The 22,002-nt window shown below is 35.8% G+C and overlaps 1 protein-coding gene across 16 annotated transcripts in view; it reads left to right on the top strand.

The window, feature by feature from the left end:
* EYA4 (EYA transcriptional coactivator and phosphatase 4) overlaps nt 1-22,002 on the top strand; it is a 296,342-nt gene that overhangs the window by 231,821 nt on the left and 42,519 nt on the right. For 9 of the 16 annotated variants that reach the window (XM_057527915.1, XM_057527914.1, XM_007190887.2 and 6 more), the window contains 7 exons: nt 1,073-1,165; nt 5,578-5,644; nt 6,879-7,021; nt 7,171-7,314; nt 9,036-9,115; nt 12,831-13,014; nt 21,667-21,803. In XM_057527915.1, coding sequence (XP_057383898.1) covers nt 1,073-1,165; nt 5,578-5,644; nt 6,879-7,021; nt 7,171-7,314; nt 9,036-9,115; nt 12,831-13,014; nt 21,667-21,803 — 848 coding nt within the window. The remainder of the gene's footprint in view (nt 1-1,072; nt 1,166-5,577; nt 5,645-6,878; nt 7,022-7,170; nt 7,315-9,035; nt 9,116-12,830; nt 13,015-21,666; nt 21,804-22,002) is intronic. The other 7 variants (XM_007190890.2, XM_007190893.2, XM_007190889.2 and 4 more) reach the window with 3 other exon arrangements.

The raw sequence follows: 22,002 nt of genomic DNA, 5'->3' as shown, positions 1-22,002 counted from the left end.
TGTTTCTCCATCATTAATTGCTTTTCTAACAGAGTAACGTCGCTGACTTGCTTGCTTGGTGGGTACGCTCTGAGCCCACTATTCTTTTGGCCATATTTGTCCGTGGTTGGCTAGTCTTCAGCTTTCTTCTTTATAGTTTTCTGCTTGCTTCTGAAGTTTTGAACTGTGTCATTCCATTTATGACCAGGAAACATAAGAGGTGTTAAGCAGAAAATAATTTAGTTTATTCCCTTGCTGCTGTGATACATGGAGCTTTGCCCACAAAGGGAAAATATGGTGTGACAAAATGGGTAGAGGCTTTTTCACTGCCCCTGCCAAACTCGTTGCATCTAATAACGACAGCGATGTATACCTCAGTGGCTACATCATTGCCAAGTGAGGATTCTGCCAAAATATGCCACCTCAAAGGAGAAATAATATATGAAAGAGTTTTCAAAAGATACAATTACTGCTGTAGAAACCATCTCTTATTCTATGCTTATGTCTATAACGTATTAAAAATTGTTATACCATTAGAATAAAAAGCCCAACACCTTATGGCTCTTTTGGCTTTTGTAGAGCAGAAATTTACTGAGTGCTTCATTTTTCACCCACCATATGAATACACCCCTGGTTTCTGTATTTGCATATGCCTCATTGTATTCTTAAGCAATCTTTTTTTTTAATGTCATCTTGGGAAGAATAAAATATAAGCAGTAAATCTCTTTGTTACGATTTGGATTAAATGTGCTAAAGACTGACTGACGATTCCTTTCTTCTGCCTTTTGACTATAATACCAGAGTGTGCTTAGGTGATTTAAAAATGCAAATACACGTACTGCTGTTTCACTGTGTAAGGATGACTGCCTTTAAAAGCCAGATTCCAGAGAACCAGCTTAGGCAGAAGATTTTTAGATTAAATCCTCTATAAATGCATGTCCATTTAGAAGCTAAATTAACAAAACTTTCCTCATCGACTTCCCAAGTTTTCTCTTGCATGCCCATGGTAGCTAGAAAAGCCACTAGTCGTACAGTCAGCCTCTTTGATATAAAGTTAGAAATAAGACTCACATGTACTTATTCTTCTACGTAGTGTCTCTCCTTGCAGTCAAAACAGAGCCTTTGAACAGCAGTGAAACCACAACCACGACTGGAGATGGAGCGCTTGACACTTTTACTGGGTCAGGTAAAGCCTTAAGCTCGTGTGTTGTTCTGTACGCATTGGGGTCCACCTCATCCTCCTGGTGAATAAGCGAGAATTGGATTTTTATAAATTCAGCAATAAATTCGTTTTTTGGAAAACTCATTGTCATAAAATTATGCTTTTTTTAGAAATGATGTTTAGAATAGTTTTGCTGCGTCTGCAGTTGACAGCAAAGCAATCCCCTGACTTTCTTGTTAGAAATAAGCAGAACTGACTTCTTTCATAATTATTTTATACAGTGCTTAATTTAATTATTAGGTTGTAATTGTTAACTTTGTTCCTTCAACTTACCCATTTAAATGACATAAAAACTGCCTTCTCTCCAGCATTCGAGATGTAAAACTATCCATTTGATTCTTTCTAAATAACCTTGTTTCCTCTCTGGGTTTTTAAAAAAATAACCTTCCTGTGTAAGCAGCTGAGTGACAGGTATTAAAGGTTAATGGGCTGCAGGAGAGCACATGCTGGTCGCATTAGAACCCAGCCTCTGAGAGCACGACTTTCGCTCAAATGCTTCAAAGAGAACAATAGCGTGTCTTTAAACATCAATCCTCTTTAAATATAAATACCTGATAACTCCCAGGTGGGCACAAGGACACGCAATAAGTTGACTTAAAGATTTTTTTTCGTTACTATATTTCGTTTGGTTGATTATCTGGTGAAAGGACTTTTTTTTTTAACCTGAGGAGGAATTTGTATAGCAGAAAGATGAACATTAAACCTAGAAAAGTATTTGTGATAATTAAATCTTGGTTCTGTTATTCTACTCTAATATATTTTATACTTATTCATGTTCTCATATACAAGGATTTTATGTGGGTATGCTTCTCATGTAAAGAGAGCTGAGGTAAATCCTTGACTATAATGTCATTATAGCATATATTTGATTTTTATAGATACAGATGATCCCGTTTCATTGGTTCACACTGATTGGAAGCAGCTGCCATGTATTCACAGAAATATTAGTACTCCAAACAGAACGATATAATAATTTATACACTTTGTATAGAGAAGCATGTGTCCTAATTCACATCCTTTCTAGCAATTCTCTTGCCTCTTAGCAGATAAATAGGTACCAATTTACCCTAGCATTTGTATTACTTACCATAACTGTTGTAAACTTTCTGTAAAGTAAATGCATGTATGAACACAGTTTTTAAGGATAGGAATGAAATTAAGTGATCGCCGACATACTTAAATAGCACACTACAAGTTAATGAAAGCTGAATGAAAAAATTATGGGATGTTAGCTCCAGAAGGAATTTCAGAGACCTGCGATGATCCCTTTTATAGGCAAGACTCTGGAGGCACAGAGAAGTTAAAGGTGGTTAAGGCCATACAGTCAAGGCCTCACAGGTGGTCACTGGTATAAATGATTCTAGAATAATGTCCTGGTCAGTCCAACAGTCTTTTCTTTAATACCCCACTGGAAGATACAAAGATGGAAAAAGAAACAGGTGTGAACTGTCAAGCCGTCTGGAATTTACTCATATTATATTTACAAATAGTTTCCCAGTTTTCTTTTAAGAATTATCTAGGGCTGTGCTGTCCAGAAAAGTAGCCACTGGTCATATGTGGCTATTTAAGTCTAAATTAAATACTATTTGGTAAAGCAAAAATTTTTTATCTAGTCACATTAATTACATTTTAAGTGTTTAATAGTTGTATGTGGGGTTTTTTAGTGGCTACCATATTGGACAACTCAGATATAGAACATTTCCAACGCCATGGACCAAGTTCAATTAGACAGAGTGCTTTAGGTCAGGGATTCTCAACAGCACCACTATTAAAAACTTGGCTAATTTTTTATTGTGGGAGAGCTGTCCTCTGCATTGTAAGGTTTTTAGCAGCATCCCTGGCATCTATCCCAAGTTAACAGTAGTTTTCCTCAGTTGTGACAACCAAAGATGTCTTCTAGCATTTTAAATGTTCCCTGTCAGGCAAAATTTCCACCCATCCCCCAACTTCATCTCCCACCTCTCGTCCCATTGAGAGTCACTAATCTAAGGTGTTACAGTAATAAGGGTAAAACCTCAAAATTGCTTGACACCACCATATGAGAATCTGATAATATTCATTAAAAATGTGTTTTAATTAATTTTCAGGACATTTTGAAGACAAGCACTTTTGCTAACTTTTGTATGCAGAAATGATGATGGAGTATAATGAGTTGAGTGCTTTGCATACATCTCTTGATTAATTAAATGACAATGGGGAATAAAAGGAAGGTCTCCTAAATTTGTACATGGTATTCAAGAAATCATACTGGAAAGATTAGGCTGTTCTGTGTAGGAACGGTCTTTACTTTGATCAGCATAATCTCAGATCACTTTAATCCAATTTTGTTGTTGTTTTCAATTATCTGCAGATTTATTAGTTAGAATAAAATATATACAGCTTCGTTAAGAAGCATAAACTTTCTAAGTTTTATGTAAACATAGTTTTCTGAGTCAAAGGTTTTGTTTTCTACCTAGAAAATGAACATATAGACATTAATATGAAATTTTAAAGGTTGAGGCTTTATACTGTTATGGATACATTATTCTAATGATATCTAGATTCATTAGAGGGAAGAAGCATCCTATATATTCAGATTTGTGTTCATATATGTGAGGCTTTTTTTCTGAAATAATTTTGTTCTTTGGCTAATTCAATAAAAGCTGAATGTTTCTTTTCATTATTTGATGTTTCTTTAGAAAAGCCTTGAGTTTCACAGTCTTGAGAATAACTGATTAGTATAGTCTGAGTCTTGAGTGTACCACAATGAAGTTTTATAAATGAAACAAAAAATGTGGAATTGAGCCTTACTTAAGTATATTTCTGCTAAATAGAGTATAATTATTGCAAATCAATGAATCAGACTGAATTTCCTGTGCAGTACACTGTTGCTATTATATAGTGTATGTTTCGTGCCCATAGTGTGCGAGAAAAGGCCTGTTCTCATTGAGTTGATTTGAAAGTCTTAAACATTCTTTATATTTTTAATAAATAAGTAGAAAATGAATGGTTCAGTGGTCCATGTATTTTCAAATATGCATAGCAAATTCACTTAAATTTGGTTGCTGAAAATATTTAGAACATAACACCTCTAATCATATTCAGTGATTGTCAAAATTGATTCATAATATTCTTGAAAATATACTCTCTGCATTATTGCTATGAAAACTATAATATACTCTCCGTACTCAGAGCTTACAGTCTAAATAGCATTTTAAATACATTAAATTCTATGTGTTTATGAAGCAATAGATCACAAGGGTACTTAATAGCATTTGGATATAGAAATATATCATGTTTCATAAAATAGTTAGCAACCTAAGCCTATTTGTCACTTTTACAATTCTAAAAGTTTAGCTCCAGAATTATTATGAACAACTTAGAAAAGACATAGTACTTTGAAGTATAACTATGATTGATTAGACTAAACTAATTCCAGCACTGCATTGTATACTACTTTAATCTTTTTGAAAAGTGAATGAACAGCAGATGGCCTAATAAAGACACTCTGTGTGCTTGCCCAGTATGGATTGGCTCTGAAGGGACTGCCTTAACACTTTAGGGTCCATATATTTGCAATACATCTGTCTTAGTCAAGGCAGATGGTTAAAGGAAAGAGAAACTTCCAAACTTTTGGATACATTCCAGTTTGGGACTGCATGTTTGGCTGAAATGTTAATAGGACCTGATTTTCACCTTTAAGTTCTTCTCAAAAAAGTACAATCTCTGATAGTTCAAAATATATTTATAAATATGATTGCTGCTGCTTCTTGCAGTTACTTTTTTTTTTTTAATGTTGCATTATCACCCATGCTTTCTGCGTACATTCCAATTATTATTAGAATTATTTGGACCCTGCATTTTTAACTACTCATTGGATTGGCAAAATGAAAGGAAAGAGAAAACAATATCATTTTACAACTTGAAAATGAAGGTTGAAACATCATATTTTTCTTAATTTTTATTATATTTCTATTAGAATAAATACGCAGGATGAGCAATATATTTGGAATTTAAAACATAAAGTCTGCAAATTAAAAAATTTACCTTTATATCATGAAAGCTTAATTACCTATAGTCAAGGATATTTATTCATAGCATATTAATACGTAAGAGCATGCTACGGATTTAAGAAAATGGAGGAATGATGAAGGGAAATGATTTGTGAAAAAAGTTCGTGTCATGCTCCTAGCACATATGTGAAACAGTTTAATTAGAAGAAAATGTTTAGGCATCTGTTTCTGTCTAGAAAATGAATGAATTTTCTGTTTAGAAAATGAATGAATTTTTTGAAACATATCTCTAACATAGTCATTTCTTGAAATAAGTTTTGCACACTCCAGTGAAATATATTTATAAAGCAACCTTTTTTTTGCACTGGTTTTTGTGTCTTACAGTAATAACAAGTAGTGGCTATAGCCCCAGATCAGCGCATCAATATTCCCCACAGCTGTATCCTTCCAAGTAAGTGGTCAGTAGTCTTTCAGATTTGTTAGAATAATTTTCCAGCATTATCTTGATTAATCATGTTTAAACAATATAACAACTTTAAATAGGATATATTTATGTATATAAATGTTATAGATAAGCAGTTGAATTGATAGATACTTGGATAGATTCATTGGATAGATTAGACATTAGGTAAATACCCTTCACAAGTCTAGGAATACCCTCACTTATATCTAGACAATTGCTTTAATTCTGGATATTTATATACTTTGAAGAAAGCATCAAGCTCAAACCAGAATACACAGATTTTTTAATGAAAATCAAAAATGCTGACTAGTTTAAAGAAAATCTAAAAAGATTACATTTTATTCAAACATCAACACTTCATAATTTGTTCCATCATTACAATATTTTTATTGGATTTCAAGTTCTAATACACATTCTTGAAAAATATGCACTATTGCTTTTATAACTAATGTGGTCAACTTTCTGAGGGCAGTGGTAGAAATTTCAAGTTTAACTACATTGGGTGTATATCTGAATTTGGTTGCCATCAGCCAGATGTGTCAAGATTTTGGATTCCTGATCATGTACATTTAAAAGTTATTTTCCACAGCAGCTAGAGTGTTTATCCTTAAGTATAGGCTAGAGATTGGATATCCATTTTGGGAACATTCCATAAGATGTGGCATGATGAAGGGAATGGCATTCCATTTCTTTTCGGGAAGCTGCCTACTTTTTTATTTTTTTTAATTTTATTTATTTATTTTTTTTTTACGATTTCTAGTTCTCTGTAGAGAATTCTTGGTAGGGCCTTTAATGACCTTTGTAGTAATTACATAGCATTGGGTCATGCATGGTAACAGGAAATATGCTCATGAGTGTACTAATTAACTGGCCTGGGCTTCACTTTCCTCATCTACATATCAGTTGGAATACTATTTCGAATATAAGCAATATAGGCCTGGAAGAGACTTTAGGTGTGATATCTAAACCAAAGTTTTCTTTTCACAGGTGAGGTGTAGACTTAGCGAGTTTAAATTATTTGTCCAAGGTTAACTAGACTGGTTTGTAGCAGAGCCTGGGCTCCTGACATTCAGACTCCTGTCCTTTTCCATATTGTTAAAATGATATTATGGATAAAGAAGAGGATTACTTCCAGGCTATTATCAGGTTTCACTGAATCTAAGCTGTCTGAATCAATATGCAGTCTTTGTTGCCACAGTAATGCTATTTTTCTGATATTTAGGCCCTATCCACACATTCTTTCTACACCAGCAGCTCAAACAATGTCTGCCTATGCAGGCCAGACTCAGTATTCGGGGATGCAGCAGCCAGCCGTCTACACAGCGTACTCACAGACAGGACAGCCCTATAGCCTGCCCACTTACGGTATTTCACATCTTCTCTCTTCTTCTTTGGTTATAAGCATGTAATCCTGCTGGCTAGTAGTTGTATAGTCTAATATATTGATATGTTACAACTCAGAAGTAAGATCACTTTACTAATGAAATGGGTTGCACATGGCGTTTTCCAAACAGATCTGGGCGTGATGTTACCAGGCATCAAGACAGAGGGCGGACTCTCACAAACTCAGTCGCCGTTACAGAGTGGGTGCCTCAGTTACAGCCCAGGGTTTTCTACCCCACAGCCAGGCCAGACACCTTATTCTTACCAGATGCCAGGTAAGTACCACACAGGGAACATGTTATATGAGAAAGAATTCTGTGAATGAGACTCCTTGGCTTCAGACTAGGAATACAGAGTCATGAGGACAGTTTTAAATCTTACCACTGCTCACACGACATTATCAGAAAAGACAAATAACTAGGAAGAAACATGATGAAAAGAGTTCAGTATACATCAAGAAACATGACCCATATCAAAGTTAAATATTTAAGTTTAAGTTGCATAAAATTGGCAGGAAACTAAATCCAAGCAAAGCAACCACCAAGCCAGTCGCCACGCCAGTCACATGTTTGGCATCTATTTAAGTGATTTCAAAGATACATGACAAAACCCAGTATTTTCTTGTCAGGATTCCTTACATACGTAATGCTGTTTTGATTAAATTTAAAATTGAATTAGCACTTCTCTAAGTCCCATTTATTGTTGAATAATTGAAGATTTTTTTGTTCATTTCTAAAATACCTCTCCCCTGTTTATACTATATTTCTTGAATAGGAATATTTAGATAATTTGTACCTCTGCCTTAAAAATTTTTTCTCCATGTACGATCATTATTTAATTTTTCTTTTTGTTTTTGTCTCCAATTAAAAATTATTTTTGAACATCGTGTAGTAGTTGCAGAAAATATTTTAGTGACATACTAAAAACATTAAAAGGTTATTTCCTGTCTGTCATTTTTTCTATATGGTTAGTCATAGTTTGGGGGCTATATTAACATTATTCGAACCAACTAATATTGCCATTTTAGTTGACTGACTAAAATGAAATAATTACTTAGACCTTTTTGGCTGAAATGACTGGTCTCTTTTTTCCTTATAACGTTGGTAGATACATATATGCATACATGCCTCAACCACAATAAGCCACTGTGGAAAATGCCACAGAGACATATCCATTTATTCCCCAGAATACTTTCATATTGGATATTCCAGGCCATGTCAGTTTGTGCTGATTACCTAATACTATTGCTATTCAAGACACATTGATAAAACAAATAATCAGCTGCATCAATAGTCTTTTATTTTATTCCTTAACAAGTACATTCCATGAGAACATTTTTTTTTTGAATCTGTAAATTGATAGTTCACTTGTTTTTGCTCTAATTTAAAAAATAATTAAATAACTTTCAGACCTTGTCATAAAATTTTAGAAGGTCGTCAAACCTTAGATGATTGCAGTATAAACAGTTCTCCCTTGGGTCTGAGCCCTAGCTCACAGCATTTTTTGTTCTAAAGAAAGGACATAGAGGAACAAAAAGATGGGGAGCTGGAAGCATGAACTCTAAATGGATTCCATGTGTTTATTTCCTAAGCTAGCCCCAGCCAAATGTTTAAACTTGAGTTGTTTTTGTATGTATATGCAGTTGATATGACCACTGGAAAGTTCCAGTAGTTTCCTGGAAGTAGTCTCAGTATGGATAATATCTTATTCTTTGAGTACTTCTGTACGTGTAGATATTGACCCTTGAAGGTTAGCCGAGTCCTTGGTAAGACTGTTCCCACAAGCTCCTGTTTACCTCTATAGACTTCTAAAGAAAAGACTTTACCTGTTGTCACAAGACAGAGCTAAGGACATTTTCCTTAGAAATCTCTCAATTTTAAATCTCACTGCCTCAACAACAAAATTTAAAATATATTTCATTGAATTCTGCAAAGTGAAATATTTTTAATATTTTTCAAGAAATATTTTTAAAATGCAATTTGTTCTTTACCTCTAGGTTCTAGCTTTGCACCATCATCTACTATTTATGCAAATAATTCAGTTTCCAATTCAACGAACTTCAGTGGTTCACAACAGGTATAGTAGCTTTTTGTGTTTATGCTTTTATATATGTTTCAGATTTTTGAAGAATAGTATCAGGTTAGTAAGATTTATGTATTTAAAATTAAGATGGCATTTCAGGGTAGTAAAAATTAGCTATCTGGAATTCTTTGGATTTGTGTAATTCTGGATGTTTCAGTTTTCCTGATTGCTAAAGTTTTGCCCTTTAAACATTTAAGCCATGATTGTTTTAGTCATTTGACAGGAAATTACAGAATCTATTGCATATTTTCCTATTATCTTAAGCTATACTAAACATAATATTATTTTTTCTTGATAAAACAGTTATTATGAAAATTCATAAGTTGAACTATAATCAATAATCAGATTATGATGTAGACTATAAAACACTCTTGGTCCAAAACCAAATCATTTGTTCCTAAACAAAATATCTCTCAAATTACTACTGGCTTTTATTTTTTAGTTCTATGATTTTTTTTTTTTTTGATAACTGTTAAATTCCTACTCTCCTGACAGCTGTAATTTTTTGCTTTTGTCACCCACTATACCTGCTCCTAGAATTCCTTAGTCCTCATAGTGATGTTTGCTTAATATTTTTGTGTGTTTTGAAACCTGCGATTGTTTTTAGAATCGTGTTACAATTATGTGTGGAGCAAGCGTGGCTGTGCCTGAATGAGTGAGTTAGCATGGAACGACATGAATTTGTGATATATTCAGAAAGTTTTGTCCCTATTTCCTGCTTCTCAGTCATGTTCAGAGTAGCAGAGGTGGAAGGGTAGCTGATTTCATGGGTAAGCAATACACTATTTAACATGATCGCTGGACTTCTGTACATTCTAAAATATAAGTTACTGAATAAGTGCTCTTCGGATTTACTGAAGGAATTATATTAATTGCCTTCTCCTTTCAATTTATATTAAGGTAACAAGAGGCAAAGAGGAAAATTTGATGATTAAACAGTGGAATAATAATATTTTTGACAGGATTAAACTGTATAATTTGGCATTAGTTTGAAAAATGGTTTCTTAAAACAGTAAACATCAAAGTCAGTATGCATATTTTATTATAAAAAATTGAGAATTTTTGATAATCCAGGTAGCTTAATTTCACTCTCTCGTATTTATTAATACAGCAAACATTTATTGAGCACCTGTTAGCAATTAGATTTTTTGACTGTGCATTGGAGATTCGAAGTCGGTGTTCCCTGCTCTCTGGAAGGATGCAATCCTCCTGAAGACACAGACATGAAAATAATATGGACAGGGAGTGGAATATTTGGAATATAATAATAGAAACATACACTAGGCAGAGTGGTAGCGTAAGGGAAAGACTGCTTTGTTCTTTGTTGGGAGGATTAAAAAACTGATTAATAAGGAGAAGAAAATTTATTGACAAACAGTTTTATATCATAAAATACATCCAGTACTAGCAGTATATTTAATTCAGTAGCCCCAATATAATGTGTAATCTGTATTTTGGACCATGGTCTGAAGACTAATTTATTCTTTTAGCAAATACTCACTGAGTACCTACTAGATATTAGGAACTGGTCTGTATCCTGGGGAGCTGAAGGTGGGAGCAAGGTGAATGGAACCTGTTTCTTGCTTCAGGGAGCTTTCTGTCTACTGAGAAAAGCAGACAATAAGCCAGTAAACACCTGAGTAAACATAGAATTGGAAAACATGAAGGGAGAGAACAGGGTCCTATTAAAAATGTTCTGAGAAGGCTAATTTTGAGTAAGGGGGATTTTGTGGAAGCCTTCTCCATGGAAATGACATTTAGGCCAAGTCTTCCAAAAGTTAGGTGAAGAATGAGGGCAAGGGTTTTCAGGCATAGAAAGCAGCATGTATCACATCCCTGAGGGCTGAAAATCTTGGGGTGTCAGTGAACTCAAAGAAGGCTGGAGGTTAGTTTACACCTGAGGGGCAGATGGGGAAACATCCATTTATGGAGGTAGGCTGTGGCCTGCTCGTGTAGGGCCCCGTGGCTTGTAATAAGGAACTTCAATTCTATTCCAAGCCCAAAGGGAAGCTGTTAAAGAATTTTTTAGCAGGAGAATAGCATCATGTAATTTATTTTTTGAAAAATATTACTCTGGCTTCAGAGACTTTGGAAAAAGCCAAAAATGGAAATGAGGAGAACAGTTAGAAAACTGGTACATTGGCTACAACAGGCAGTGAAGGCAGCTTGGACAAGGTGATAAGAGTGGAAATGAAAAGTAGGGGGAATCTTTGAGATATATTTGAGTGCAAAAAGACACTATAATCACTGGAAGCTGGTAGACTGGACCTTTCCAGTGAGTAACTTCATCTTCCTCTCCGGGCACTGGCAGCCCAGTGGAGACCTTGCCACACAGATAGATGCTGGAATCAGGCTCTCTGGCTTCCAGTCTGAGCCCTGAAACTTGCTGTCTGACTTTGGGCAAATCACTTTAAACATTCTGTGCCTTTATCCCTTTACTTCAGTGTAAAATAGAGATAGTAATAATACTGCACAGGAGGTTGTGAGGATTCAATGAGTAAATCTCCTAAAGGCCTTAGAGGAGTGCCTGTAAGTAAGTGTAAGTAAGCACTGTGTTAATATTTGTGATCCATGTTTTACTCTGAGAAAAATACGTTACTAGGAACTTTGTCCAAATACTGCCAAGAGTTTTCTGGGGGTTTTTTTGTTTTTTGTTTTTTTTTTTTTTGACTCTCAGGTAATAGTGGGGAACATCAGATCCTGAAATTAACAGACAAATAGAATTTTCATTTTCTGCCATACTGCTTAACCCTTTCTGATGATACGTATACTTGCTTATACATATATTTACGAACGCAGAGAATTTCCTCTTTTGGAAACCACATCAACCATGGATGGATCTTTGTTTCCCTTAGAAACGTGCTTTAGGGAATCTACATCCTGACCAAGGATTTGTCATCACTGATAATAATTTGGGCTAAAACATGTCAGATATATTAAACACCAATTATTGCCTCAAATACTTATTCCTTATCTTAATATGTAAAAGGATTTTGAAGGATTATTTACATCATTTTAAGATTATTAAAAATGTTTTTAATAAAAAGCAGGTGAAAGGAATTGACCCAATGGCTTTCTTTTTTCTCTAACAAATGATGCAAACTAAATATTTGAAAACCTCACGAAAGACTTTAGGCCAAGGCCTCAGGTGGCATGTAGCCTGTGAGAAACTGGGTAAGAATATCTTTTATTGATTTTCTTTTCTCTACTGTTTACCTCCTGCCAAGAAAACAAAATTATCGAGGGTAGCCTAAAAAGGGAACAAAAATCACAATAATGCAGCCCAAGGTCTGTATGGAAGTGGGGGGAGGGACACACCTCCTCCTTGCTGGTGATATTAGAAGGTGAGAATGAATGCTGTGAATACGAACATCTCCTTCTCTCCTCTTCAAGTGCATAAGACCTGAGGATGTACATCCTTGGAAATGTAATTCTGGGGGCAAAGTGATGCATATACAACCTTTAAACAGATTAAAATTTGTGTACTGGACCTGGTTTGCAAAACCCGCAAGGTATTTCATTACTATGTGCGTGTAGAAGATGCCCACAGAATGGTCTCTGCTTATTAGGATCACCTCAAAGCTGTGGACTCCAGAACCAGTGGAGCCAGACACTAATCTTTCCATTGCCATTGTGATTGCTTTTCTTTGGAGTATACTAGAGGGTAATCTGTCTTTCAAACACACACACATGTCAATTATTATTTCAGGATTATCCATCCTACACAGCCTTTGGCCAAAACCAGTATGCACAGTATTACTCTGCATCAACATACGGAGCATATATGACATCAAATAACACAGCTGATGGCACGCCCTCCTCCTCCTCAACCTACCAGCTGCAGGAATCTCTCACAGGACTGACTAGCCAACCAGGTACAGATCTTCATCCAGGTGAAATACTTTTTATATGTTTTGCTGTATCTAATCATATGGAGAAAATGGGCATTTTAAAAACAAGGCTGAAAGCTTCCAGATGATTATGCTGATGTTTAATCTGTGCTAGTACCACTGATTTAGGTGAGGCTTTTCTGGCATTCCAGAAACCTTTCTTTTAGGTGTGGGATAGTTAGGAGATTTTAATATCAAATGACAGAATACATATGAATATGGAGATAAAAGGCAAGTGGATCTTTTACCAGACTAATTATTTCATGGAGATCTTGACAACATAGAAGAGTTGTAATATTATCTTCTTTGGGTAAAACTGATAATATTTCCTTTATGCTTGAGAAACTGTATCACTTTTTCACCTTACGAGTAATCAGTAGCCCCAGCCAGTGAACATTTCCCGCATTCCTAGGATTTTTAGGATCATTGGTAGGTAGTTTAATATCTTTGTCTGATCAACACATATTTAAAATTCATCGTAGTCTTCATTGCCAGAAGCTTGTCTGTATTCTTATTAGAATTGTATTTGCTGACACATATTTAACACAGCCGAAGAACTTAAAGTTAAAAGCAAGTTTAATAGAGATTCATTGTAATCCCAATCAAAATTCCAGCAGGACCTTTCGGAGAAATTATCAAGATGATTCTAAAATTACAAGGAAAGACAAAGGAACTAGAAGAGCCAAATAATTTTGAAAATTAAGAACAAAGTTTGAGGGGCTTCCCTGGTGGCGCAGTGGTTGAGAATCTGCCTGCTAATGCAGGGGACACGGGTTCGAGCCCTGGTCTGGGAAGATCCCACATGCCGCGGAGCAGCTGGGCCCGTGAGCCACAATTGCTGAGCCTGCGCGTCTGGAGCCTGTGCCCCGCGACGGGAGGGGCCGCGATAGAGAAAGGCCCGCGCACCGCGATGAAGAGCGGTCCCCGCACCGCGATGAAGAGTGGCCCCCGCTTGCCGCAACTGGAGAAAGCCCTTGCACGAACCGAAGACCCAACACAGCCAAAAATAAATAAATAAATAAATAAATAAATAAATAAATAAATAAATAAAATCAAGTAAAACTTTAAAAAAAAAAAAAGAACAAAGTTTGAGGACTCACATTGCCTGATTTCAAAATTTATAAAATATAGTAATCAAGAATGTTTGGTATTGGCAAAAATGTTAGATACATAGAGCAATGGAATAGAATAAAGAGTCCAGAAATATATATATTTCTGAATATATTTAGTATATGTTGTATATATTATATACAACATATACAATGATACAACATATACTAAAAGTTTGGTTTTTGACAAAGGTGCAAAGGCACTTAGACAGAATGAATTGTTTTTCAGAAAATGGTGCTGGAACCAGTGACATCCATATGCAAAACAAAACAAAACAAAACATAAAACAGAATCTTGACTTGTAACTCATACCATATACAAAACATGTTAAAACTAAAACTTCTAGAAGAAAACATGGAGAAACTCTTTGTGGCCTTGGGTTACATAAAAATTTAATAGATATCACGCTAAAAACACAATCCATAAAGAAAAGAAAAGCTAAATTAGACTTCATAAAACAAAGAACTTCTGCTCTTCAAAAGACACCATCACAAGAATAGAAAGACACGCTACAGATTGGGAAAAAATACTTGCAAAACACGTATCTGATAAAGCACTTGTATCCAGAATATATAAAGAACTATCAAAACTCAATAAGAAAATCGAAGTTAAAAGTTTTTTTGTTTTTGTAAATACCATTTAGTATGTTCAAGAATATTTTTCTGACTTCCAGTTATTTGCAAGATCCAAACTCATCTCTGCTTCTTTTTTGTCCTGCTTTGGAAGGGCAAGAAAATAGGGGCACATGGTCACAATACTGTAAATTCTTTCTAACTGGACCAGTGGTTCCAAGAAGACAAAAAGCCCATTAAACAATTATTTATTGAGTGCCTGTTAGGTACCAGGCACTGCTGGTATTTCAGCAGAGAATATGCTCTCTGCATACATTTAGCTTCATTTAGCTTCTATTTAACAAGCAAGACAAAGATCAAGCAAATAATTAAAATAGTATGAATGTTGAGAAAAGGAAAATGCTAGATAATGTGGGGAATATTCACGAGAAAACTAATTTGAACATGAAGAAGTGACAATGAAACATACTTTAAGCGACAGCTAAAATGCAATTATATTCATGAAATGGCAACATTCTTTCTTTCTGGTTCACTGTTATATATAGGGTGAATAAACAACAAGGTCCTACTGTATAGCACAGGGAACTATATTCAGTATCCTGTGATAAACCATAATGGAAGAGAATATTTAAAAAAAGAGTCTCAAAATATTGGCTCTAATCTAACTATGGACCGAAGGGAAAATTGTTAATAGGTGTACTAGACTTTGATGCCCCTACTATCAGTTTCTTTCCCCTTATCTTCTTTTTAGACCCTCCCTCCTGTAAACACATAGCCCCTTTGAACCTCTAGTCCTCATTCCCTCTTTTTAGGCTTTCCACCTAACCTCCCCCTCTCTTAGCAGCCATATCCTATGTAGGGCCAGGATGAAGGGAAAGCAAGAGCTGCCTGGGGTGCAGAATGTAAGGGGGAGTTCATTCTCACGGCCCTTAAATTTTGTACCCTTGGCACACTGCTTGCCTTAACTTCCGCCCAGCCTAAATCCCATGTTCCAATTCTGTCCTGATCCTCTTTGAGTAAACACTTAACATTTCATTAAGAATCTTATCTTAATTTAGAGAATGAGTGATTTCAGAATCCTTGCTTACAAGTGGTGGAAGCACTTTAGGTGGGGAGATATTTGATGTCCTCGTCACACTGTGAAAGGTGTTTCTCACTGGTGAATGCACGGGGAAAACAAAGTAGAATGACTGTGTTCAGAAGCAAAACCACAGACTAGATATTTGATCATCGAGATATCAGAGACCGAGTGATAGGACTGGCAAAGTGTTTTGGAATTTACTAGAATTGAGCTACCAGGAATGAAAACCATTCAAATACCCAAAAATGGTTTATGCTGGGTAGAACTTTGGGTGGCAGATTGGTTTTAATCTAATTTCAATATGACCACAAGAGTTTCTATGCAGAAAAGACACAGATGGGTACTTTCTACTAGCTAAAGAATAATCAATTTCCAGAATAACTATTTTATTTGCATTAAAAATACTAAATGCAGACATGTAGATATTCTGAGTATGTGACTTTGAATGTAACACATTCATATGTGACATTCTCGTATTCAGTATCAGAATGCTGCCATTTCTTCAGCTTTCCACTGGCTGCTAATACCAACGAATATAGTTTGACATAATTGTCAGATCTTACGAGACTTTCCATTGAATTGAAAGAAGAAATTATTTCTACTTGTACCCATAGTATTCTCTCAACCAAAATCATAACAATACATGTGTCTACATCTTTAAGGAATTCTGTGACCTCAGACCTTCAGTCAAGGTAGTTTTAAGTTTGATTTTGCCTTTGCAGATCTGGCATGCATCCAAAAAGTAAACAAGTTCATAACTATGGGATTTTTCTTTATTACTGATGAAATTTGAGGTATTTTGTCTAAGGGTACAGAGAGTATTTTCCAGTGACTGGCTCTGCGTTTGGACTTAAAGCAGAGACCTAACAGTTAAATCCACAGTTTGTCATAAATCATTCACTGTTGACTTCTCCTGTGTTTAAAATGGAAACATACTTTATGTTCTATAAGAGACAGCTGGTTGCTCTGATTTAGCGATAAATCTAATGAAATAAAGTTGGATGTAAATATCCAAAACTTAGAAGGTGCAGTTATTCATTACGGTACTGATTAAAAGATAATTATTCAGTCATGTATAGTGTTAGCCCAGGAAAAAGCCTAGGGCAATGGGTAATGACTGATGTTATTTGGAAATTACAAATAGCATTCAGTCATTTATTTTACCTTATTAGGTAATTTGACAATGTATTTAAAGAAACATTACCATGCTGATTAAGAACAGATATTTTAGTTCATTATCTTTGAAAAGATCTTTCTTTGCCCTTAACATAAAGGTTATCTTAGGTATATTATATTTTTGATTCACATTCAGAATGTTTGATGACTGAAGCACATTAAGCTTAGTGATATTTTTATAGCTCCTTTTTAAAATTTTAAACATCTTTAAATTAAAAATAACTAGCAATTTGTAACAATATTCTGTAGTCTGAGACCTTGGCAAACATTTCAGATACATTAGCTAATTAAACTTTACAAGTGTTGCAGAAAAGTAAAGGATATGGTAAGATCACTCTTTGAAAAGAAGCCAGTTTCTTAGGCAGAACTCAGTAGACTTTCTAGGCTTCATGGCATTTCACATGAGGACAGGAAGGAAAGCAAAGTACTAATTCAGTTCATTGAAGGCAACAAGAGGACTTAAACGGAAAGGACTGACCACATTTAACTTCTCTGACAATTTGCATTTTCCCTACCTGCAGCATTACTGTACCCTCGTGCAATTACCTGAGTGAAATTGACAGAGGCACTGGAATTAACAGCTTTCTCCTTTTAAAAACAAATGTCAACAAATGTTTAATGACCAGTTGAGCTCAAGTTCCTGATTTTACCCTTTATCAGAAGAAAGGCTAGAACCTTCAAAAGATATGGGTCAGTTCATTTCCATCTGGGTAGTTGCTGTAGGAGCCCAAATACAGCACATGACCTCTTTAGGACCTGCTCTTTTACTTTGATGTTCTTCAGATGAATTCTTTGGCCCTCACTCTCACAGAAATTGTGTAAAGTCTGTGTAACTCTTTTGATTAGTAGAAACAGATATACATTTGACCTTTTTGTAACCTGAACAGACTGGTGCTATTTGGGAGAGGAAGTATTACCTAGTGGTTAAAGCAGGAGTTCCGGAACCATATCAACATTTCACATACAGGCTATTTCATCTTGGTTAGTTAATTGAGTCCCACATGTCTCCAGTCCTCCCGTTATTAAAAGAGGCTAATAAAGGACCAAATTCACTGGGTAGAAGTGAAGTTTAAGTCATATATATGTGTGTGTGTGTGTGTGTGTGTGTGTGTGTGTGTAAAGAACATTTCACAGTGAAGAGCTCTGACAAATCAATAAGAAAAAGATAACCCATTTTTTTTTAATTAGTCAGATTTAAACAGTTACTTCATAAAAAGTAGATACCAAATGAGTAAGAAACAAAGTATTCCACATCATTACTCATCAAGAAAATGCTAATTAAAACTACAATAAGATACTACCAACCCCTACAATCGCTAATATAAAAAAGACTAGCAATACCAAGTATTGGCGAGGATGTAGAGCAACTAGAACTCTCATTGCTAGTAAGAGAGTTAATTAATACAACAACTTTGGAAAAAAGTGCTCAGTGTCTACTGAAGGTAAACATCTGCCTTCCATTTGACCCAGCAGTCCCTCTGCCAGGTGTATACATATAAGCATATGCTTAGTATATACATATAGGGATATGCTAGGTATATACATACAGGGATATGCTAGGAAGGGGAGCTTATGTACACAGGTATAAACAAGAATGTTTGTAACAGCTTTATTCATAGTTGCCTAAAACTACAAATAACCCAAATGTTCATCAACAGAATGTATAGAGCATAGTATACATATGTCATGAAGTTCCAGCCACATTAAGGAAAAAACAAACAACTGCTCCAGGCTACAATGTGAGTGAATCTCAGACATAATGAGCAGTGACTCTAGCCAAACACATATTCCAATAAGCTTATTGAGACCCAGACACTTCCTATGACCAGTCTTTTCCCTTCCTCCTTCTACTGTTTTCACCCCCTTGTTGTGATAGCTGCTGACTTCCAGTTCATTCGAGTATCTGAGTTGTTCCTGCCAAACCCCGTCTTTATGGATCCAATCAACAGTCAACCACCCATAACTGAGCACAGTAACTTTGGGATTTTGCAAGATTTTGTCTTTTCACCTCTTGCACTGTGGCAAGAACAAAGCTGCCTGATGAGAGTTAACTCCTGAAAATTGATCTATAATGGACAGAAAGATAGGTCTTATGGAATGTCAACCAAAAAAATTTTATAAGCTTAATAAATGTGTGTTAATTTGAATCAATATTTTATTTGAAAAAGAACATTTGATTTGCAGGACATAGTAACCTTAGAAAAGTTCTGTCTTATAAAAATAATTGAAAACAGAAAACATTTTGTGTGATATTTTTAAAAAGTAGATGTGTGTTTAAATACCCAAATCGCCATCTAATGCCTATACAAGAAAGCTGAAACATGATTTACTATGGTGCAGGGCTATATTCAGCATCGTAACTAAAGATCCTTTTATTATGCTTTCTTCTCTCATGCATTTGATAGCAGAAACCCATGCAATGAACTGTGCTAGCAATGTTTTAAGGGCAAATAATATTTGGAGCACAGACATTTTTTTTGATGCTGTCCTGACATGCACAAATGTTTCCCAAAGAAAACATTTGACCATTAGAAATTATTAGAGGTTAGCTATGTAAACACTGTGTACCTAAAACATCTCAGAAAAAATGTTACCTAAGTGTGATCTAGTTTGTTCAGATGTGTTTATTTAGATTAATAACTGCTTGGCTGTCCTCATAATTATTTTACTTTAATTTTTATGATAAAGCATGAGAGTCATAACATCTTTATTTTTAAAAATTGTGTAACTTTAATATACTTTGCCATTGGACTCTCCTAGACATTTTAACATTATGCATATGATTTAAATTAAACATAAATCAGACTTATCTCAGTAATAAAAAAAGATAGCTGCTATTACCCAGGCTTTAGTATACAAAGAAACTGAGATTCAGAGAGATTGAGTAAAATGCTTGAAGTCATATAGTAAGTCCAACTCTTGTTACTTGTGAAGTTTTACTGCACCTCGCTGTCACCTCGGTTGGTTTATCTTAACACCCTCTCCTACAGACTTGCCACTGCTCTGTACTCTCCACCTCATAAGATGCTGCATCACTAGCTTTAGACATGTCAGACTTTTGGGTATCTGTGGGACATGCAGAACCCAATTAAACATAAAGTCTGAAATTTAAGATTTGACTTGGTATGATGTATGGGTCATCACGTAGAAAGTGACTGACCTATGAGAGGGTTAGATTGCCCACTTGGTGTGGAGTGGGGAAAATGATCAAAGGATGGGAGTACTGAGTACCAGAATGTAAGGAATGGGAGGAGGAAAAGGAGTCCATGTCTCCTAGACAGAGAAGGGCTCATGAGAAAGATTCTAAAACATGCAGGGTATCAGCTGCTAATGGTTCTGAGGAGGTGATGTTGAAGAGGATCATACACGGCATAGAGATCCAGGAAGGTAAGGACTGAGTCTATCTATTATTGCATTTGCCATTTAGGTGGTTCTGGGTAAGAGTAGTTTTCTTAGAGTTTTGGTGAACTGAAGCTAGATTATGACAAATCAAATGTCAGGAAGTGGAGACAAATGTGCCGTCCAGTACTGTAGCCGCTGACTTCAGTCTGTACTAGCCCCATTACAAGGGCTTAATAGGCACGTGTGGCTAGTACAGATTGAAGTCAGCTCTAAGTGTCATATACACACAGTATTTCGAAGACTTAGCATGAAAACGAGATTATGTAAAACATGTCATTTTTATACTTATTATATGCTGAAATGATAACGTTTTGGATATATTAGAGCAATTAGCATATAGGAATGAAATTAATTTTACATGTTTCTTCTTACCTTTTTTAATGCAGCTTCTAGACATTTAAAATTATATGCGTGGTTACATTCGTGGCTCACTTTGTATTTCTGTTGGACAGCACTGGTACGCGCTGTTCTTTTAAGACGGGTCCTTTAAAAAGAAAAGATAGCAAGCAGATAGCTTCTAGATAGAAATGCAAGGTCAAAGGGAAGGACTTTTCAACTTGTCTGTGTGCCCCCCGCCCCCAGAAACGGGAGAGGTTGAAGGGAAGGTAAAAGAGAGTTTGAGTAGTCGAGCATGATTCTCTAATAGGTGAGGCGCGGAAGTCATGTTTGCAGGGGGAGGGATGGGATCTCATCCTCAGACATAAGGAGGTGAGAACAGATCTAAATTTAGATAAATACATAGGTGGGGATAGAGATAGGAAGTTGAGGGCATCTAGAGTACAAAAGGTCTTCAGGTTTTTGTTTTTTTTTTTTAATTAATTAATTTATTTATGGCTGTGTTGGGTCTTCGTTTCTGTGCGAGGGCTTTCTCTAGTTGCGGAGAGTGGGGGCCACTCTTCATCGCGGTGCGCGGGCCTCTCACTATCGCGGCCTCTCTTGTCGCGGAGCACAGGCTCCAGACGTGCAGGCTCAGTAGTTGTGGCTCACGGGCCCAGTTGCTCCGCGGCATGTGGGATCTTCCCAGACCAGGGCTCGAACCCGTGTCCCCTGCATTGGCAGGTAGATTCTCAACCACTGCACCACCAGGGAAGCCCGGTCTTCAGGTTTAATAGATCACATAGATCGAAACTAGGAGAAACGTGTGTGACCTGCAAAACTTTTGACTGAATTAGAATTTTGTGTATTTGTGATTATAAATCTTTTTTGTCATAAGGAATTTTCTGTTGTAGAATTTGTTAAAATCATTAATCATGAAGACTCATACCTGATCTAAAAATGAAGTGCTATCCTTGACACAATTCATGTTATTTACAGGAGAGTTTGATACCGTGCAGAGCCCCTCCACACCCATCAAAGATCTTGATGAGAGAACGTGCAGGAGTTCTGGGTCAAAGTCCCGAGGAAGAGGCCGGAAAAGTAATCCCTCCCCACCTCCCGACAGTGACCTGGAGGTATGCTGACTTCTCCTTAAAAGGTGTAATGTGATGTTTCATTTTATTGAATGATATATTCTATACCGTACAGGTCTGTAAAGTTTCAGACTTAAAAGAAAAAGATATATCATGAAATGAGTGGACCTACTATGAAGTAGGCATTTCACAGCTCTGAAATTGGAGATTTCATCCATTATAATGGCAAAACTAAAAACAA

Source organism: Balaenoptera acutorostrata, chromosome 14 (genome assembly GCF_949987535.1).
Source record: "Balaenoptera acutorostrata chromosome 14, mBalAcu1.1, whole genome shotgun sequence".
NCBI lineage: Eukaryota > Metazoa > Chordata > Mammalia > Artiodactyla > Balaenopteridae > Balaenoptera > Balaenoptera acutorostrata.
This window is presented reverse-complemented; position numbering and strand designations above follow the sequence as displayed.